This window comes from Siniperca chuatsi, linkage group LG11, assembly GCF_020085105.1.
Source record: "Siniperca chuatsi isolate FFG_IHB_CAS linkage group LG11, ASM2008510v1, whole genome shotgun sequence".
In the NCBI taxonomy this organism is placed as follows: domain Eukaryota; kingdom Metazoa; phylum Chordata; class Actinopteri; order Centrarchiformes; family Sinipercidae; genus Siniperca; species Siniperca chuatsi.
Genome location: NC_058052.1, coordinates 15,134,780 through 15,157,661, shown reverse-complemented (window position 1 = coordinate 15,157,661; position 22,882 = coordinate 15,134,780). Strand labels below are relative to the sequence as shown.

The 22,882-nt window shown below is 41.4% G+C and overlaps 1 protein-coding gene across 1 annotated transcript; it reads right to left on the bottom strand.

Moving 5' to 3' along the window:
- Positions 1 to 4,073: 4,073 nt before the first annotated feature.
- Positions 4,074 to 16,533, bottom strand: sfrp5 (secreted frizzled-related protein 5). Its single transcript, XM_044214802.1, has 3 exons — positions 15,489 to 16,533; positions 9,259 to 9,336; positions 4,074 to 5,696 (listed from the first exon to the last, which is right to left on the bottom strand). The coding sequence occupies exons 1-3, from the start codon at positions 16,045 to 16,047 to the stop codon at positions 5,368 to 5,370; spliced, it is 966 nt and encodes a 321-aa protein (XP_044070737.1). The 5' UTR covers positions 16,048 to 16,533; the 3' UTR covers positions 4,074 to 5,367.
- Positions 16,534 to 22,882: the final 6,349 nt, after the last annotated feature.

The window sequence follows — 22,882 nt, the reverse complement described above, 5'->3', positions numbered from 1 at the left end:
TTTGAGATTTTATCTAGATGTTAAAAAGGTGTAAATTCATCTACTCTCTAAGTACTCCAAGAAATACACACCTACATATACAATAAGTGTACCTGCGTCATTAAGTGGTCTGTTGAAGTATAATTACAGGGTTCTGCTCAGTGTCCATCCATGCCTCACCCATATGTTTGTGTAGATTGATGGATAGTTGTTAGCATAAGGTATTCTTCTTTTAGCAGCTTCAAAGGCATTACCCCCCAAATTTTGTCTTGATATGAGACACTTTAAATGAAAAGTGTAACTATGAGAACACACACATGAACACCTTGCTATAATGACTGTATTGGTAGTGAAATACACACTAATTAATTTTCTTGAAATCCTCCAACATGTAATTTGGTTGTCACATAATTCATTCACTGACTTATTTTATGACTTTGCATGAATAACTGAAGAGCCACCGTTGGTGCTGTCATTTCTGTTTCCACAGGTAGTTTGTCTAATCTACAGTATTACAAATAATGCAATATTATTAATATAGTAAAGTTGTTTTCACAATGGCCCAGCTGCTCTGTTTACACTCCCATATGATCAAATGACCAATCAATAAACAGATTCCGATCAAAGTGTTGCCATCTGGTAAAAAACTTCTGCATAGAATACACCTGTAGTACGCCTGTGGAGCGAGAAACGGAGGAAGCATAATTAGCAGAATGGAAAGCACCAACTCACTCACACATTCATTCACTCCACAGTACGAAAAAATTTAAAATGACACATTAGTGTGAATGTGAGAGTGTCACAGAGAACAGAAAATTAGTCCTCTGACTCTGAAGAGCAGTGATTTCATATTACACATGCATCGTCAAATGGTTCAGACTCCACGTTGCATTGGTTAGGAAATTACATTACTGAAACAATCCTGCTTTATCATTCATATTCATCATGACTGAGAAAAAACTGGCTTTTTAGCTCGAGCAAGTATGCATGTAAATGAGAGCAGTGTTGTGGAAAGCAGCCTTCTCACTGTGTGTGTACCACATGTAGAAAGTTTCTCTGACTATTATGGGGAGAAAATGATTCCCTGGCTTGCTGTAGGCCTTTTTAAAGGGAGTCTACACGGCACACTTATGCACATCGACAAACTCACACAACACACACACACACATGCACACAACAAAACGCAACATCTTTAATGCATTTTACTGAGCAAGGCAGGCCAAGGCTCGGAGCCAGTACAGTCCTTCTGTCCATGTGCTGCTGTTTCCACCCTCTCTCACTCTCTTCCCTCTCTCTGTCCTCCCCTTCCTGCAGACAGGTGGTCTAGTGGTTCAGACCAGAAGGATGTTGGCTTACCGTCTAATGCTGTTTTAATGGTACCTTGTGTGGTGGGTAGAGAGAGGCATGCTGCAACTAATAGAAAGTCTTCTGACTCTCCAAAACGTTATATAATGGTCTCTTTCTGTTGAGGTAGACTAGTCAAATCTGATTAACGTGTGTATGACTGTGTGTGTATGCATGTGTGCATGTGTGTCCATGTCTGCATTCATGTTTTAGTTAAAAGAAGATAAAAAAAAAAATCTAACCAAATGTTGAGATTATTCCATCTTGTCCTGATAAAGTAACATTATCTACAAAGTGGTAAAAATGATGTTTTGAATCTTGTTTTTTTTTTATAAGTGAACTGGTAACAGTTTCAGTTAGTTATTTGCCAATTGACAATACCTTGTCCAAAGACAATAAAGTTCAAAACATCAGCAGTAAATGTCAGGCTTCTTTTGTTAGTTGCCCAGAAGCAAAGAGTGAGGGCTTCCTTCCAGACTCCCAGTTTTTTTGTAATGCTCTCTCTACCCATACTGAAAACTAGAGTTACAAAATCCAATGTTGAATATTGGATCACTGGATATTTGTTGTTCTTTCATTGTCCATAACTTCATATAAAACCTCAATGATAAAGAGATTTCTGGAAGAGATCAGCACTTTACAGCCACTGGTTTCGGTGTCGACCTGTATAAAAATATTCCGTAAATCTGATTGACAGTACACACATTCAGCCTTTATTAGCTTATTTCCCAAATTAACTTTATCACACAAGAAAAATATTTTCTCAAATATTGAAAAAAGTGGTTGTAAGTCAATCACACCCATCTCTCTGGGTTTAATCATAAGAAAATGTAGACAAAAAACAACCAAAGTAGAACAAGTGGGTGTGTGAGGGAAAGTATGTTAAATGAAAAAGTTACAACATTAACTCTTGGAATGTATGATATATGATGATGTATGACTTGTTAAGATTAATATTTTCTAGTGTGTGAGTGACCATTGAGGTGTGTGTGTGTGTGTGTGTGTGTGTGTGTGTTTGTGTGCAGGTGACAGCCAGACAGATGGCCACTATTCAACTGTGAAAAAGGCGCTGCATATCAGCGCACTGCAATAAAAACAGACAATGTGGCCATTCTTCTACAGTGTGTGTGTGTGTGTGTGTGTGTGTGTTTGTGATGTCCTTTCTGCACTACTTTTCTGTAAGCAATCAGTGTTAAAGTGCATGTATGTTTGATGGAACTGATGTTTGTTTGAATTGAGGTCTCACTGGAGGAAAGTGAGACAATGGGTGCTTGTAGTCATATTTTTCCTGACATGTGTGTCTTTTTGAGTGTGTGTTTCTGTGTGTTGCTGGTCCCTCATCAGGCCCTTATTAAGTGACCTTTGAGGAGGTGCTGATGGGTGTCTGTGGGACCCAGCCAAGTCTCTCCTCTGTCTCCTTTTTCACCTTCCCTCTTTTTTTTTGTCTCCCTCCACTTTGAGTTCACTGATTTACCACATCTTGTTTTATGAAAGCTGCTCATCATTTCCCTCTAAGCTTCATGTAATCTACTGCATGAGAGCTGATTCAACTCTGAAGGATGGGGTCAACACTTGGGGTCAAGGCTTCTCCACCTGTATGGAATTTGAATTTCTAGCTCAGTGTTCATCGTGTTTGATCACTCGCAGAGAATTTGTGGGTTTTGAAGTCTCCCGTAAACTCAGTGCTGTCCTACATGTTTTCTACCCATTATCCCTGTCCCCTCCTGTTTCTGTCATTCCACAGTCGAGAGACAGACTGTGCACTATCTCCACAATCAGCTGGAAATAGGTCATTACTCTATTGGCATTCACGCTTCAAACAGTCTCCAAAAGTCTCCACATTTCAGGAAATATGGGCGGAAGACAATAAACATTGTAAAGTGTCACAATTGATCCATCTTGCATTTTGGAAAACAAAGATGCCAAATGTTTTTTACTGCAGTGAATTGGTTATGTGTGCGTCTGGAGTGATTAAGCTCTGGGTGGTTTTGATAAAGTTGGTCAGTTACATTACAGTCTGCTGTGTGTCTGCGTCACCCCTTTACTCTTTAACTTCAAATACTGGTGGTTTTGTAGCCCAGGCTTTATGTAGCCGAGGGCCCTGTGTGGCTCTGGAAGATTTTGGCATTGCATAGAGCGTAATTGAGGTTTCATCTCTTTTTTTCCCTTTGAAAGGAGAGATGAAGGTGCAAGGCAGGCCATGTGCACTCACAATTCTTTATAAATGTACCTTCATGTTTTTTGGAAAAAACTGTAACTTAGATTAAGTCTGTGTCTGCTTTGCACAGTTTAGACTTCCACCTAAAAAGTAAATTAAATTAAAACTGTATTTTATATTAACTCTAAAACTGTATTTATTGTTCGTCAGATCAGTATAAAAGTAAGATTTTGAACTTGTTTTTAATTTTCTATATTTGGATTGTTGGATTGATGTATGGTAAATGGAAAAAATAGTAGTAGAGTAGTTTCCTTTTCTATCCATGCCATGGATTGACTGCATCCGATTGGCAGATGGGAACAATTTAATCTGTAAAACGTGAAAAAGAAAGAAAATTACATAAAATTTCCATTACTTTTCTATTTTTTAATCTAATCAAATGAGAACTAAATTTCTTATATAAGTGTGTGTAAGTATGCACGGATTTTTCTCAACCAAACAAATATTTTCTCCGGGTGATAAAGTTAGAAACGGAGTGTGCACTTTGTGGTTTAATCATAATGATGACGAAATGGCACATTTTAAAGAAATATTCTTTATAAAAATTTCAAATATATTTTATTCATTTACTTTTTTGTAAAACAAAGATGTATTTCAGTAACAGAACTACTTACAGGTTAACTGATTAGAAAATATTGTCAAAGTTAAATTTTCATCTTTTATTGTGCAGTGAATTCAGGTGCTATGTCTGCATGTATGATTTCTGCTTTTAAACAATAGAAGTTTAAATGAAGCAAATTCAAAAATTTAATTACAAAAAAAGAGAAAGATTGATAGTGAAAAATAGCAAGTACCAGAGACATATCAACCCAACACTGTTGGTTCTGTCCAGAGTCTCTTTTTCTCTCTTTTATTCTCCACTTGTTTTCAGGAAGATGTCTTCTCTGCCTTAACCTCCTTCTCTCTCCAAATAAAAAAGCAAAAAATATTCAAGTTTCCCTCTTTCAGGCCAAAAAAAAAAAACGGTGCTGTACATAGTCAGTGGAAGCATCATCCAGTCCGTCAGTCTGTCCCGTTCCATCGGTCTTCTTTCCCAACAGGGATAAAAGAAAAAAACCCAGTTTTCTAATCATCTAGTATTCATCTGAATTACCTACTTTTTACATTATTAAAACATACTGTTAAGTGGATCATCTACATTTCTCTGCTTTGATGTTGTTCCTGGGAGCTCTGGCCCACTGCACAGCCCACATATACTGTAGTGTATCGTTTCTCTCAGCTCTTTTTACACAGAAACAAACCCTGCCTTCCCACTCAGCTCCCTTTCCATTCTGTCAGTCTATAATCATTACATTATCAAACATGTTTTCCCTCCAATAGTTGCCTCAAATCTTTACGTTCCCATTTCTTAATGCTACTGTCTAATTGATAAAGTTGCTGTAAGATATCATGCAAGTGATTGGTTCTACTATATCAGAAGAAGAAAGTAGAATTGTTAAGGAAGATTCTATTAAATTGCAGGGGGTAGATCAAAATCTCTGTTTCTCTTTGGAAAATAAAATTATATCACCCAAAATGTTAAAATCTGTGGCTTCTTTGGGGCTTTTATTATTCAGAGGGAGCTGCAGAGTGTGCAGCTTTTTCCCTCTCCAACATTAATATGTCTGATTCATGTAAGCATATCAGGAACGACCGCCTTGACTACCTGATTCATGTTAAAGCTGAGAAAATAAAAGCTTGACCACCCTGCGACCCCTTGTAGGACTATAGTGGGCTGGTAACAGATTTTGCAGGGATCTGGGGTTCAGGTATGCATTATTGAAACGAGAATTAGGATGTAATGTGGGGAGCGATCATGGATTCTATGAACAGTACAGTGAACCGTGTCACTGGAAAACAGTGTGGAAGGTGGGACACTGATGGGACTTCATGTACTTGATGGCAAACTTGAGCTCTTTGCTCTTCTTGTCCCACTTGTGAATGGACATGAGCAGCAGTTGCTGGTCCACTTTGCGGCCCATAATGAGGAAGTTGGAGCCCAGGCTGTCCAGCTGTGAGCACGGGCAGTTGGCGCCATTCTTGATGTACAGGGTCAGTTTCTTCAGGTCCTTCTTCCTTAGCACACCCTGCTTCAACACTTTCTTCTTTTTTTGTGCTGCAATCAGCTTCCGGTCACCCTTCTCCTTCTTCACCTCCTTGATTTTCATCTTGAGGGCTGAGGGAAAAGTGAGGGAAGAGTTATTTTTTTTACTCAGTTCAACTTTTATTCTATAAAACAGATATTTACACCCAGAAGCAGTTTCTTTGTCACTCTAATTCCCCCGTTCCCTTCTTCTTTGAGCAGCTGTGACATTTCTTCTTTGTGCAAGACCAACACTGAGCTCTGTGCTGTGCCAAAGAAGCAGCTATTTTACACATCTCCTGAGTATCATCATTTAACTTCTCCTGCAGCGTATAAAAACTGCATCCTGTCTGTATGTTTGTGTTTCTGACTTGGGGAAAACCCATAAAAGAAAAGGAGGACATGTAAGGAGGACATGTTTTTGGAGTTACAACCAAAGTCTTTTGAGGCAAGATCAAGTCGAGTTTAAGCCCTTACGGGTGAGTCCAAGTCACAAGTCTTTATAAGCAAATTGCAAGTCAAGATGTCTTTCAAATCTCTGAATGCTGATCATTAAATGACTTGGCAATTAAACATTTTCCTTTCACAGCTGGGTTAAATGTGTTTTTTTGTTGTTGTTTTTTTACATAACTAAGACAAAGTCCTTTCAGTGCATATGCCTAATAATTTAAATATGCAAGCTGTGTGGCTATGCAAGGCCTGTCTGGTGCTGTCTTATCTTTTTTCATTGTTACAGGATTTTACCATGTCAAACCTCTGGACATATTTTTGCTTCTCAAGTCAAGTCTCAAGTCCAAAGCTCTGGTTATAATATCAATTATGTTTCTACATGAGACCACAATCACTTAGGCACTTTGTAGTCAGATGTAATGCATTTTTATGTCCCATGTTCCTCTATTGGGATATTGTGCTTACTTGTCCTGTATTTTTAAAACAAAAAATACAGAACAGATAACCTCTGTGAACCGTTTTCAGTATATGTGGAGTTTGGTCGAGCTTCATGTTTATAAGTTCATATTTTAACATGTGAGGGATTAAAATTGAACTGCCAAGCATTTGAGAGAGGAATTCTCTGGGTGAACATTTTGACAGGTAAAATTAATCATGGGCTGGGCAAAGACGCAGGTCGGTATGAAGCATCGCTATGTACCCAAGCCTGTTGGAAGATTGCCATTTCCCTTCTCGCCTGCTTGTCTATGGTTGCATAAACAACCCTTGGTACACTCTGATACGTATACAGTACATGCGAAGTGATAGCATGTTCAAGAAGGAATGTGTGTGTTGAGTTGCCTCTCATTCGCATCCTGATTCACATCCAGCTCCTTCACTGAGGGCACATGTTTATGTGCTACATTTGTGGGCCTACGTGCCTGAGCGTGTGCGTATTTTTGTGAATGAATGCATTCATGTATATATATATGTGTGTGCAGTAAAGATAGGAAGGATAAAATAATTTCCCTCCCTGCTTCACTGCCCACTCATATTCAGTCATAAGTGATGCAGTGGGGCCCGCTGTGCAGCCTGGCCAGTATCCTTGTGAGTTGTGCCCATGTCTTTATATAAACTAATTTTCTTTAAAGTGAGCAGAGAGAGGGGTAGAAAGTAAATGAGAGAGAAGTGAGCTATCATTTTGAGGAGAAACAGGTTTACTTTAAGCTAAAGCAAGCAACCTCCCCTACCAACCAGGTGTCGCCCCCCCCCCCCTTCCTTTTCTACTATTGTCATTCGCGCCATTCTGCCGGATGGTACAGTACAACATGGAATGTGAAGAGATCAGACATCAAAAGTAGACTGTAATAAAACACGAAGTACAAAATGCTCTGAGGGCGAACAGTGTCCAAAGATGATCAAGCTGTAATCAGCTATCGCCCTATAGAATAACATTGTAGAGTCATTCTTGCCTTGATCTCCAAATCCATATGTCATGGTTATCTTGACTTTTCTTCTCATCCATGTATTAACAACCAATAAAAAAATGTGTGTGTATGGCTGGCTATCTGCTTTCACATGTAATCATGTTTCATTCTAATGAACAGAAAGAATCTCCTGTGTTGCTTTCTGATCCCCGAAACACCCTCATGTTGGAAGATTGAGATATGTAATCCTAAAATGAATCAGACATAAATATCTGTGATTTGGTAAAGTCATGATTAATTATGGGGATGAGCCTACGTTTTGGCTGCAGCTCAGAGTGTGAGCAATGTGCACAACAACATGTTCTGTTGTATGCGATGTGTTGGGTATTTATTAATCTATGATTTATAATGGGTCATGTTCTGTATATTCAGGCCATTTTGTAGGTGTGGGTGAAATCCAGAAGATAGATTACGAAACTTGGTCTGTTTTAAACTGCAGACATTTCCTCTGTGGGACACTCCTGCATAGAAATATGGTTTTCAGCACCGGTCTGGCCACATTTCATTTTCAATTACACTGTTCTCACTAATCTGTTCAGAAACATGCCATGTTCTTCATGAGTCTCCCAAGGTTATGAGTTTTTTTTTTGTCACCATTTCTAGTTCAGTGCTCAGAATCTTATGACCAGAGAAAAAAGAGAGCAGTATATCATTAACTCTAAAGACTGGGGCAATAGTCCATGCAAGCAGACATTCAGCTGCTGTGGAGTGTGATGGGCCAAAAACCTCGATGAGCAGAAATAATAGAATAATTATGTTCTGGCTTTGTGTGCAGGTCATTACTGTGGTGAAACTGGAATGCTGGAAAGTAGAAAGTTTAGAAAATTATGTTGAATGGACACTGGGGTCTGAAAGCTGTTAAATTAATTTATCAAATTATGAGAAGAAAAGGGTTATGCTAGCAGAGGGAATAGTGAAAAATTAACGTGTGTTCTGCTTGTTCATGTCTGTGCTCATTTCGATCATTTTCTACAAATACTTGCAAACGTATGGTTTAACGGAAGAGAAAGATCAAAACTGCAACAATAAATATGTATGAAAAAAATCATAAAAATAATCATTATATATGCATACGTTTTTACATTGATAAAGAACTATGTGCATAGTATTTTAATGTTGATGGATGTTTTTATTGACAATACTGTGTGTGTGCATGTGTATGAGAGAGTTATTTTGCAGTAGTCCTGCTTTTACTTTTGCTATCTTACATAATGTATTGTTATTAGAATACTTATAACATAAACTTAAACTACTGCTTTAGTGTAATTTAGTCAAATTTAAAGCCAACAATTTTTTTCTGAAATGTTCATGGTGGCACATGCCTGTGCTTTTTAATTGCTTCACCTCAAATTCTTTCTTTCATTTTTTTATTCCCTTCATTTTATTATTAACTTATGAAACAGGCTTGTAACTCCTTATTAAGCCTGCGGCGAAAAACATTTTGTTCACACAGTTGCACAAATATGAAACTATGAATGGTGTTTCACAACAACGCAGTCCTACTTATCACAAACTCACTTATTCACATTTAGCAGGCGGCAGATTCTCCACAAGGAGGCGGCTGTTCAATAATTTCCAGACCACACAAATAATTATTGTGCCACCTGCAGCCAATGAGTGTTACAGCTGGTTTTTCTGCTTAGGGCCCAACAAAGACATACCGGCCCTGCTGTGCATAAAACTTCCTCGCCTGTACTGTGCTGTATATTTGTCTATATGCTCTTTTTAATGGTACTTACCAAAGTCACTGGCGCAGTAATGCTCCATGATGTTGTCTGCTTTCAGCTCGTTGTCACACGGAGGGCACACCTTCGACACTGAAGGGACAGAAAAATAATTTGTCATTAACAACTAGGCCTACACTGAATCACATTTCATATGGTTCTACTGAGGCCAGATTAGGTAATATCTAATGGCTGAGTTGAGGTCATTTTTAGTCAAGTGCCACAGTCAGCAACACCAAAACCACCATGTCAGTATGAAATCGTTAAGCCCTGAGCACTTTTGAGGCACTTATTTGCAGCCCCTCTCCTCTTGTCAGAGGCTATTTGCTGCGGAGCGAATATATAGTCCAGCAGGCTGACTGATGTTTGCCCTGCAATTACACTGGACAAAATGTTTTTATTCTGGCCCTTGTATATTTTGGTGGTGCAGGCGTGGTCTTGGCTGTGCAGAAAGGTAAACGCTGCAGCAGGAGCAACTGAACATGGTAAAAAGTGATTCAGTACACAGACACAGCCGGCACTTAGGACACACAGCAACCACACATTGTGAAACAGCGAGGGAAGACCAAAGCAACAAGATCAGTTTATTTTCAACTCAAAATTTATGGTCATGCCTGCTTTGCTCAAAAGCATGTTTAGCCTCACTAACTTTGATTTGGGACTTTGTGATTGTTGTTGTTGTGTACCCACATGGTGGAGATACAACATGAGAGAGAAGTACAATCTTGCTTGTTTCTACGCTTTTACACTTTGTAGAAAGCATAAAACTGACACAATATGTTGAAATATGATTTGTTTTTACGACATTTTGACTTAATCAAACATTCTTTCTTACTTCTATCACCCATGCCACTTACAATCTGTTCTTTCTCAGACACACAAACACAGACATGCTTCATACTACCTTGCAATTTTCTCCAAAGGCTCCTCAATATAAAACTTTATTAGACAATTGCTACATAAACTCCTTGTAATCCCAGAGGGGCTGGTTGTAGCTATACACATCTAATATCGGTCCACTCATCCACAAATCGAGAGAACAAGGTTAAGGAAAAAGGCAGCTTCTTTTCAGGACGACTCCCTATAGGGGAGCTACATTTTCGCTCACCATAATATCCAAGATATGTTCAGATCCCTCCAAAACCTCTCTGTTCTCTCTCTTTTCCTGTGTGTCTCACACTTACTAACACACACTCGTGCAAACACACACAGGATTATTCTAGCACAGTCCAGCCCAGGCCCCTGGGTTAAAAGTCAGGGTTCAAAGGTTATCACCCCAGCCCAAACCACAGCGTCTGGGCAGATAATGAGAGGGGTCAAAGTTTAGCATGCTTCCCTGCTCGAGTCATGGGGACGTGAACCCCCTAACCACCACTGAGTGTATGTATGTGTGTATGCGCTCGTATGTGTGTGTCGGAGGGAGTTGAACCATGTTCTTGTAGAGTAACTGCCAGTTTTTCCTCCTCTGAGGGTTCCCATGCTTTCACAGGCAGGAGACCTGGGAGGCTTGCAGGGTCAGGCCTCTAATTGTCTGGTGCTGACATGAAGACTGGGACAAGAGCACGAAACACACACACACACACACACACACACACACACACACATACACACACACAGATCAAGAGATGCCAAATCTCTGGATTTGTCTGTTTTGAATGATTCCCTTGAAGCTGTTACGTCTTATTCAGACTCCACAGTAATTCATTCTGCTTTCACAGGGGTGGTATGTTGGCAGGAGGCCCAGTTGTGTTGATGCCAGAGCATGTGTCAGGAGAAAGTGGCCCCTCCATGAAACTTAGTTGAGCTTGGACCGAAAACCACCATTTGGATGCCGCTGAGAAATCAATTAAGCGACGACTGCCCTCATCACGGTCTGGTCTCTGTCGGGGGAATCACTGTCATGTTCTGATGGGAATCATTGCTGCGTGGCTTGGTGTGGGGTTTTTTTCTGGACACATTTCTACTCAGCAAATATTATGACATTAGGTCATTAATGTATTTTGCCATCATCTCGAAGCACTTTAGGAATGTTTTACCATGCCATGTGATTAGATTGTGAGAATTACGTTCTTGCTTTGGTTGACTTTGGACTTGACTACCTCTTGTGTGCTGCTTTTCGTCACGCTGGGTTATTACAGAAACTTTAATGTTCCCAATCACACTGACGAATGTTATAATAATGTCTCTCGGAGCTGTTGTTGTGGAGGATGAAGATGTTGGGAGTCGATGATTGAGGATAAGAGGAATAGGATGATGGGAGCAGGGCGAGTAGGGAGGTGGTCTGTTGGAAAGCACTGCTGTTAATCTTCAAACAGCAAGCCAGAGTGGAAATGATGTACGGCAAGAGTTCAGTAATTTAACTGCACAACTTCACTTAGTCATAGCTCTGAGGTTAATATCACTTTCTCTGTCAGTCTCTCTCCCCTGCTGTATTTTTTGTCTCTTGCCCCCCCTTACTGTCTTTTTTCCCTCTCTTTCACATAACCTGGTTTTCCATCCAAGTATATTTTAACAAAGTCTCAGTATTAGAACAACTTTTTAAGCTTCCTTGAGAAAACTTCTATGTTATTGATGAAGATGCGAAAAAATCATTTATCAAATAAGTACTTAATTTTGGAACTCTAAAAACATTACAACACATTGATGATGTCATCATCGTCATTTTGTTGCATTTTTTAAATTGTTTTGTTTCAACAGCGTAAACGTGACAGTCATCACTAATTTTATGTTTGCAACATTTCACACATTTGCTTAAAATCAGTTTTACAGTTGAGTGCTTCTGCTCACTCTGTCTCTTCCTCTCTCTCACACTCACACACACACACACACACACACACACACACACACACACACACACACACACACACACACACACACACACATCTTCACACAAAAGATAACCAGATCTAACAATATCGTCATCCGATCCCCTGACGTGTCTTGTACCTCATCCCCTGCAGCCTGAGCATCACAGTCACTTTTATGGGAAGAACGTTCCATTTAAAGTATGCGCGGGTCACTATCTCATGCCTCATTTGGGCCCTTTAACTTACGAGCAGCAACACTTATGACATAAAACGGTACTGTGCCGGAGATGAAATGCAGCATGTGATTTATGTTGGAGGGCCTAACATCTGTTTTAATGCGGCATGTAGACAGACAGAGGAGGACTTAAACATGGCCCACAGGCAGCCCCCGGGGCCCCTAAAACACAGCACGCTCCTTGCATCTGTAGGAATCCTATACAGAAGAGAAAATACATTCTCAAAAGGCTGAGGCAGTCTTCCATGCACAGAGCATTGGATCACATTTTCCCTTTCATATAGCAGCCAGGGCCACATGAGTAGCGCCCATTGTGCTGCTGGGGACCAGACAGCGCTGCCTGTCTGCTTTAGCACGGTTGTAACTTACACTGGCCGCATCAATGAGTACGGCGAGGACAGACAATATCTTTCACACCATGCAATTTCAACGACTTTCCCTGGACAACGTGCATATTGTCTTGAAGAACATTTTCTGTGGTAACATGCAATTTCAGTTATGGTTTAGTTTACCCCATGCACTTAAGCAGACAGTGCAGAATCCTACCTGTGCTTATCATACCTGTTGATTTGATGATGCTGACAGTAGCTAAAGTTAGCATTATTAAATCCATAAGGTGGAGTTGATGGGTGGCATTAACTGTGCTCTGCCTGACAGACTGAGCTCACCTGGCCTTTTTCGCTCCCGGGATGCCTGGGCCCTCTTTTGTCAGCAGTCTGCTTGTCTTCCCTGGTATAATATCTACAGACTTGTGTTTCACATAATCACACCCTATGGGCCCACACACACACACACACACACACACACACAGGCACAAACGCCAACACACACACACGCCAAAAATCATCCACACACACAACCTGAGCTCAGGTGTTGGTGATGTTCCTCTCAGTTTTGGCTATGACAGATAGGTGGAAAGTGAATCTAACTCTGTACTGTTAGTTTCCACAGGAGCCCTCGAACCGTGCTATATCATGTAATTGCAGAATAACTCAGATAGCATCTGGGCCTCCTGGACAGGGAGAGCGGCAGATTAAACAGCACTTAATTCCTGTGATTGATTCAACTCCCCATGATTCACCTGGATTACCACAAGAGTCCTCATATGATCCTGCGTGAAGAGAATCATTCATGTCCTTTGACACAGAGTGTTCCCAGGAAACTCACTTCTAACAGTTCTTAGCTGAAATTCCTTTTTATTATTTCTGGCTGTGTTTGTGTGTGTGTGTGTGGGTGGGTGTGTGTGCATGTGTGAGTGAATGTGTGAGTGTGTGTGTGTGCGTGTGTTTAAGAGCCAAAAGCTTGTCCTCAGGAAGGCCTCATCGGCACATCTGAGAATCTCTGGTTCTTAACAAAATGTCAGTGACTGAGCCTTCGGGATACAAGTGATAAGTGTTCACTCTCAGTTTCAAAAACACACTCACACGCACAAATGTACATGCGCACACACTCATATTTAATTGTTAGACAAATTCATTGTTTAACCAATATTCCATTTTCGACTTATTCTTTTCAAATGTAATTCAACATGTTTCATCTTTTTTTTCTCTGCATAAAATTGCTTAATAACAAAGACTCCTACATATTTGCACTGATCTCGCACCACTTTCTGTAATCTAGCCGCCTCTGATTATTATTTGATTAGATAGGATCAACAAACAGTTCCCTTTTTGAGGAGGTGACAGATGAAGTTTAAGCTGCCTCCTTCTTGGGGAGCATGTGAAAGAATGAGTTATGGCTCTGCAAAGCCAAAATGTCACATAGTTGATACCAGTCCTACAAAAACAGAACAGCCATTTTCCCTAATGGAATAAGTCAGCTCTGCATGAATTCACCAGAGAATCGTCCAGCGATCTTTTCCCACTTTTTTTTTTTTATCAGGGTAGATAGTTAGATATCAGTATGCTGTGGACATTATTGATAAAAATCAAAGATATGTCACACAGCCTTTTATGACTGACAGGACTAAAATTATGTTTTGTCATTTTTAGTGCTTTAGTAAATCAGTATAATATATCAAAGCACAGCTCAAGTTAAGGAAAACACATTTGCTATATATGTCAAATGAAATATTAATATGCAGGAACATTTCAACCCAAGTAGATAAGAAATGGCAATAAACGGTTAAAGGCAAGAAGTGGAATAATGAGAATAATAAACCATTTTCTTCGAGTCCTTATTGAAAGCAGAGAGGCAGACACTTTTTATGCTGCAGGAAGCAGCTTTTCTCCTTTTCTATGCACTGTCCGCCTCTCTTTACTCTCCCACTTCCCTCTCCTTTCACTCCTCTCCATTCGGCTCTCTCAGGGACAATCAGACTTTAGCTATTCCCATTCTCTGCCTGCCTCTTTTGTCCTGTCATGTCGACTAATTAGTGGGAGCTCAGTAATTGGCCTTCTAGCTAATTGGCCTGCTGGCTGCCAGACCCAACAATGGCCTAGCAGGCTGGGACACAGTGGGGACTGTCCTCCTCCACTGTCTAAAGACTCTCATCAACTCCCTCTCCCCCCCTCTCAGCACTGACTGCTTTTGTGAAGAGGCTGCTTAAGTAGTCGCGGTGCATACACACACACACACACACACACACACACATACATACACACACACACACACACACACACACACACACACACACATTTTCCTCTATTTAGTTCCCACTGACCCTCTCACAGCTTACTATTGGCCTCTGTCTGTCCTCTTACTCACTGCCTTTGAAAATGTATATAATATTTTCCATTTTTTGTGAATCAAATCTCTCTCAGAAACCCTAGTGTAGTAAATCTTCTTATTTAATCCATCTTGGGTTTATTTGTTCATTTATTAACACTCTGCAGACCAGCTTGTGAGTTGTATGCATAAGAGCTTGAAATCAGGCATTCTCCATTCACTTAGTTGCTAGATTGATTGATTACCTGTTGATGGATGTCTGCTGATAAAGGTGTGCGTATGCACACACACTCACATGTATGCATGTGGGTGTGTGTCACCTTTTCAGTTAAGATGTGTTTAACATCACAGTCCATTAATCTTAACTCAGTGAGCGATCTGGCAGCCGGAGTCTCTCAGTCTCCTGTCTGTCTCTCTCAGTCTGTCTCTGTCCCTCCCTGAGGCGTATGTAGATGGCAGGGAGATGCTTTTGTGTGTGAGTATGCTTTGATGAGTGTGTGTGTTGGACTGGGTGCATGTGTGCATAGCTGCCTTACCTGGTGGCTGGGTCGCGTGGTTCCCAGTGAACTGCATGGGGATGCAGAGGTCGTTATCAATGGGAAACTTATCACAGGTCAGCATCTCTGGCCAGGGGAAGCCGTAGGTCTCCATCACCGGAGCACAGCTGTCCCTCACGGCCTCACACAGCGAGCGGCAGGGATAGATGGGCCTGTCCAGGCACACCGGTGCAAACAGCGAGCACAGGAAGACCTGGGTATCAGCATGGCACCGTTTGGCCAGGAGGGGCACCCAGCTGCCCGCCTGCTGCTTGACTTCTGGCATGGTCTCGTGGTCCAGGAGGTTGGGCAGCCTCATCTTCTTGTAGCCCACATTGTGGCACAGGCGCATGTCAGCTGGTATGTCCACACATTGGGGCTGCTTGGTGTAGAAGCGGCCATTGTGGAAGTTGTCCGACTGCCAGCTGTAGTAGTCGTACTCATCTGCGGCCGAGACGGTGAGGAGGAGGAGGAGGAGGGAGAAGAGCGACAGGCCCAGTGCCAAGCTGAAGGAGCCCTGGGTTAATGCCCACCTGGGGCTCTTTTGTCCGTGTGCCATGCCTCTCTGAGCTCGAACCAACAATTTAAGAAGGTTGTATCCAAAGTCTCCAAAGTAACTCAGTGACGACAAAATGCAGAGAGAAGAGAGGAACAAGTGGGGCAGGCGTGCAAGCTGTAATCCCTTTTTGTGTCCTGAGTATGGACTCGGTGGATTGAAAACAAAAGTGTTTAATTCCCTTCTTCCCTGGAGAGTCAGCCCTCTAAGCCTCCCTGAAAGACCTCCCTGTGTGTGTGTGTATGTGTGCCTCAGGTAGTGGAATGGGGAGGCAGCAGTCAAGGAAGGGTGAGCACACAAGTGGCACTGCTTATTTTCTAACTTTCCCTGTTCACAATTCCTCACTCTCCTTACCTCTCCCTCTCTAAGAACTGTCTCCAGCCCTCCCCTGCTCTCTGTCTATCAGTTTGTAGCTGTAATGAGGAGTACCTTAGGTTTTAAGAGGCAGTGGTAGCTGCTCTCTGTGGCTGCCTGCCCCCTAGCAGGCTCCCAGACCACTCACCTTCCTACTGGCCGCCCCTACACTCACATCACAACAGCCTCAGCCAATCACAACCCTGGGGGAGGCTCCCCTGGCCTTCAGTACACTCCTCTTTCCCTTTATCCTCAACAAAACCCCTCCTCTACAACAAGTTAACATGAGAGAGAGAGAGAGAGAGAGAGAGAGCGAGAGAGAGAACAAACTATGACAAGTTTCTCCAGCTGCATTTTTATATTCATCTCTAATATGCACAAGATTCTTTGGTCAGAAACACACCCACAAACACTCAAAGCAGACATTGTCACCCTTTTAGTCATGCTGTTTTTTGTCATACATTTATAAACTTTCTACCCCTCTTACATTGATTCATCAGAGGCTCAACAAGCTCTCTGCACATTCCTCCACACATACCAATTGATGTCCGCTTGCCATTCAAGCCTGCTCGCTTCATTAGCTCAAAACAGTCTGGCGTAACGGGCTTCTGCTGACATCAACAGTGAGAAAACATACTCACACACACGCATGCACAAGCACAAAAATAAATGCAAGAAATTCCGGAGAAGAAAGTGGATGAAGTGGGTGAGAAAAGGCTGCAAAGTGTGGGTTGTGCTGCAGCTACAGGTGTCTAGGTGGTTTACCCGCGCTATGGGAGTTATGCTAATGTGTATGTTGGCTGTGAATAGAGTCACGCTGCCCCTCTGTCTCTTTCTATCAGTGCCACTGACACAGTGAGGGCCTTCGCCTTGGCAGCAAATTCACTAGCAGGGTCAGATTCAGATTCAAAGGACTGTAGCATTGTGAGCAGGATGTGGGATTGGTGGCTCACATGGAGGGTGTTCTTGCATTTTGCATTTGATCTACGTCACACATTAATTCTTTCCCTCATGTGAATGTGCTGTGAATGCACGTTCACACAAATTATAGTAAAGTGTTTGTTTGCTGACATTTTATCATGATATAGCAGGATTGTCAGGACACAATCTGGATTATACTGCGGCCGTAGACTGCTGACCCTAAGCTGGAGTAAAAAGACATGTGATTTTGGATTATTATTATTATCTGTATGTGGCAGTACAAATAAGGAGACTAGGAAACCGTGTGTGTGTGTGTGTGTGTGTGTGTGTGTGAGTGTGTGTGTTTTGCAAACAGTTGGAGGTGTACTTGGATGAGAATCAGGGCCGGTATTGTTCTTCGCCTGTAGCGTAGAGGATAAAATTCCAGAAACAGCAGTCAGTCCATAAAATTTAATTCAATAAGATGAAATCAAATAGATAGAAATGTGATTCAATATCAGGCAACTAGACACATCAGTAAAACTTCTCAAGTCCATAATTCAAGCACCCATATAGTTTTATAGTATCTCCACCACACTTTCACTTATTTCCAAAGCCAGAGGATTGTGAATAAGAGTACTACACCAGTTAATCATTTTTTTTTTTACTTGAGAATGGAGTTTCAAGCTTATCTTCCCGAGCTACAGTTAAAATCCCCGTTGACTTATTGGTGTGTGCAGGCACTGCGGAGTGATTTTTCTGGGAATCGAAACGCTGCTAGCAGAGTAAGCAAGCTCAATCTTCTCTTGGAGCAGTTTTCATAACCTGCAATGTGGAAAGATGAGATGGCGGTGAGCTGAAGTCACCCCTAAAATGTCATCATCATCATTACTAAAAGCATCGTTGAGTGGATATAAAGTGCAGTTTTGATTTGATAAGTTTGTAGCCAAGGCTGATTAACCATATTACCTCACGTCTTCGCTTCCATCACTCTGTTCCTGCTTTCATTCTCCGAAGTGTTTTGTTAGTCACAGATAGAAACAGCTCTGCTAACCTTTGCACCACAGCTAATCAATATCACTCACAGCTAAAAATCTGTGGACCTTACTCTTTCATGAAGGGGTGGTGAGATTGTCTTGTGCACACCTCACTATCTCGTGACATATCTTGTATACACGTTGTGCAGTGGTGACCCATTTTAAGGACAGCTAGCGTTTCCTCTTAATACAGGCACAGTGTTCTGCCTTCAAGTCGGTAACAAAAGTGTCTTTCATGGTAATCAATAAACAATGGTTGTCTCCTCTTGTTCTCCTTCCCCTAACTGGCCCCTGTGGCCACCAGCCAATCAATTCCACTCTTCAGTTTCCAGCCCTCTGATTGGACGAGGGCTATAAGATTAGGTCCAGCCTGTATTGTTGGGCCTAAAGGTTTAGCATGGTTTGAAAAGAGTGTCTCAGCAATTGTATGAGTGAGTGAGTGTGTGTGTGTGTGTGTGTGTGTGTGTGTGTGTGTGTGTGTGTGTGTGTGTGTGTGTCAGGGAGATTCTAAAGGGGAAAGGCCGATGAGGGTGAGGTGGCTAGCCGCCCAGATATGCCCTCCAAGCAGTTTGAATTCCAAACCACACAAGAAGATGGAGGGGATGATGTGAAAGACAACAGACACGTCAGCATGTTGCATGTCTTTCTCTGACTGAACCCAAACACAAACTGCAGAAAGTACAGAAAAATGTTTTCTATGTACCTCATCGTACAAGTATACATGTGACCTACTGTGTATTCTCAGCAGCTCAGTAATCCATTACTTTAATTGTACTCAAGTCAGAGTAAAATTAAGCTTAACAGCTTACTGAACAATGCTTCTTAGATACAGTACAGTATACTAGTAGTACAGCTTGTTTTTCAAAAATAAATTGTATTCATAGAAAGTAGACTGATTCAAAACTCAATGCATGGATCTATGTAACTACAGTGTAAAACAAGAGGTTGTACGGAGGCTTTATCAATGCAGTAACAGGTTTTCTTCGAGAGTTAACCCCCACCTCCTCACCACACACACTCACACACACACCTCCCAGCCTCGCAACGCAACAATAGGGATTAGCTTGCAGAACTGTCAAAACATGTGTGAAACACACAGACCAGTGTCTCCCACAAATAGTTTTTCTTTCTCTCTTTGTCTGTCTCACACACACACACACACACACACACACACACACACACACACACACTTTACTGACTTTAACTGCAAACTGTGGTAGAGGCATAACCACCGAAGAAGCCACTGCAATAATACCATAAAGAAATTTCTAGTTAGTCTGATCATTTTTCAGGCTACAAATGCAATGGTTTCATAATTAGTAAAGTGCAGTAAGTAAGACTCTTTTTGTCTGCCTTATCAGTTAAATGTGAAGATTTTACAGTACAGTGTTGTTTTACTTGCTCTATTATAAGATCATCAATTCAGGAACACCTAAAGTAGCTTCCACTGTTTTATTCTTCCCTTTCAAGCTATAATATTTTTTAAATGAAAATTGCTTTGACCCCTCAAACTGAGCATTGCAAAGAAACAGAAGCAATGAGCTGTATAATCTGTAAAACCTTTGATCTGAAATTTAGCATGGAATTCATGAGCGATTAAGGCTTGGTGGGTAATCTGCCCCACTTATCCTGCTTGTTTGCAAACAATGTTAGCATGGATCATTCAGTCCACAGATCCATAATCCTACACAGCCAGACACATAAATAAACAAATAAAATGAGCAGAGAGCTTTAGTTCTCCAAAAATGTCACAGACTTGCACAAGAACTGGCAGCTTATCAGAAATATCAGGCTTATACAGTATGACTGATTCCTGCCTCAGTTCAGCTTGTTCACTGAGCCTTAGGCCAGGAACGACTTCGTCAGGGGGGACTCTTGCACGTAGTTGCTGAAATGTGATGAAATTATGTTGGAAGACTTTAGCACCACACAGTCACATAGTGCTAAACCCGTAGATGCCTGTCTCACTGGGCAGCGGTGAAGAGATATGCTGACAAGTGTTTGCTCTCTCCTGTCTTTGGCTCTCCTATCCACAAATTCACTGCCACCCCAAGTATTTTTTGCTTGGATATGTTGCTCTTTTTCTCTGTCTGTCTGTTTCCATCTTCACTCCTGCTTCTGTCTCTGTTGTTCATGTTCCAGCGTTGGATGCTTCTCCTTTAGACATCAGGGCTAACACACGGGGTCAGAGGGTACATTCAGTCACACAATCAGACAATGTGACAATTTCTCCTCCCTCTGTCTGCCCACCACACTCAGGCACACACACACCTCCCTTTACTGTCAACTTAAACCCTTACAACTGGCTTCAGCTTCCCCCAATCAGCCTCCTTGTAAAGGCGCTTTGACCAGATCACCGTCATGGAGCCCAATGTAAAGAGACAGAGAGGAGAAAGGGAAACCCAAAATGGGGCGGAGGGCTTTTTTTTTAAGTGTGTGTGTATGTGTGTGTGGCCAACATCTAGTCAACTTCCAGCAAAAACCTTTGCACGATGGGAGACCTTCTCTGAATCTCGTGACATACATGAACATGCACTTATAAACAGAAGCAGCAGCATACCTCCAACAGACTGTTATTGTAACGGGGCCGGAGATGAAGGCTCTCGTCAGCATTTTGGGTAAAACTTCCTACCACTGTGCTAGAATTCACACAATTGGTACATGTGTGCAAGCGTGAGCATGCTTACATATCCAGTTCAATATCTCTACATGGAAGAAATGTGTGTTTTCTCCAACTGGGGTATGTAAGCGTCAGCTTCAGTCTCGTCAGTCAGCTCATTTTAAGCAGCACGTCGAATGTTTGATCCTAGGATCTCGATGTTCGTCCACATGTGTAGACGGATGCATGTAAGCGCTACTTAACTACATAATCAGCTAGTATGACAAGAAATGAGATGGGAGAGGAGAACAAAAGAGAAGGTGAAAAAGGTGAAAAGAACAATGGCCACAAGAGTATATTCACTGGAAAATAATTTTCACAGATCTCTTGACAAAGCACAGTTGTGGCACATTTAGTTGACTTAAAAAAAATGGAAACTCTTATTGACTGATCTCACTAACTTCATTACAAGCTGGACAAAGATAAGAGTAACCTTTCCCCCATGATGTTTTTACCACTCGATCTGTATATTTTTAAGAAAATGGGATGGGATCAGTTCAAAGTAGAAATTTGATTAGTTTTGAAGATTCAACTCAGGCTCAGCGAGTGCTAGGCAGTGAAACCTCACTGTACTGTAATGGAGTTTTTTTGGAGGGGAGTTACCTAAAGTTAAATGCTCAAACAAACCACAGGTCAGGCTGAGCCCCAGCAATTCCAGCTACATTCACATAATTGGATATGTAGAATAAATAAATGTGGGGCTTTTTGAAACGCTGATTTATTTAAATAAAGGATGTCGACTGTTTTGAAGCTCACCAAGTTCCTCTTTGACCCCATCCATTTAACTCACAGCCTGTATGTGAGCTACTGTATAGCTGAGTGTTTTAGCACAGCTCTTAGAGTGAGTCTTCGGTGTTGTTCCAAGTGTTACTGTTACTGTAATGTGAACCCAAGTGTGAGTGAGTTGTGTGTTTAGGCCGTTACTGCAAGATCTGCTGTGATTTATGAGCCACAGACTTCATTGTTAAACACTTTCCTGTCACTTGATCTGTTTGCTGCTTGTGTGCATGTGTGTGTTTAGCAATCCATCTGCTTGTCTTTCAACATGTAATCCCAAATATGTCAGTGAGGACAGTGAGAACCCATTTTTCCTCTTCACACTATCTCTTCATCTTTTTGTTTATGTGTATGTGTGTGTGTGTCCACATGCCCTCTCTGCTTGTCTCTGTAATGGCCAGGGTCATCAGTTAAGGATCAGACCTCACCTCTGTTGAGAAATCGAGAGATAGGAGTTTGAACAAACAGGGAAGGATTTTCCCATATCTCAGTGAAAGATCGCATGATAACATTTTTGGCTGATGGGAGAAGAGGTCTTGGCATTTATGTCAGCCTTAAGCAGACATTATTTAAAAACTTTTAGAAAGGTCTCCCACTCACTGGCCTACTGAAAGCCAAACACTATCACAGTTTTGTAGAATAGATTTGCTGATTAACCTGAGATTTATAGTCTCTTCTGTACTGCTGTACCACACCAAGAAAGTTCATAAGGGTCTCTTTCTTAAATGAGCTAGAACAATTGAGAGACACCATCTAAATGCATCTGATATAACGAAGCTGATGGCTGAAATGAGTTTCATGTGGTTTAACAAAGTTGGCTCAAATAAGACTTAAGCATCACTTAAACAAGTACTTATTGTGGATGCTTGTGGATCATCTTGGAAATTGTCTGATACATTATCCAGGCCAGTGACATTGTGTAACTGCATATTTATACTTTCCTCCTGCACTGTTTTATGAGTAGTTTATTATTTAAATTGTAAGTCATCTGCAGAGCAGCCCTCACAAGGTTATTTTCACAACCTTCCACATTTATCAAAATGAACAATTCTGACACAAAGTTAAAAAACAAGAGAGTAAGGGCTCTTTTTATGGTGCCATCACAATAAAA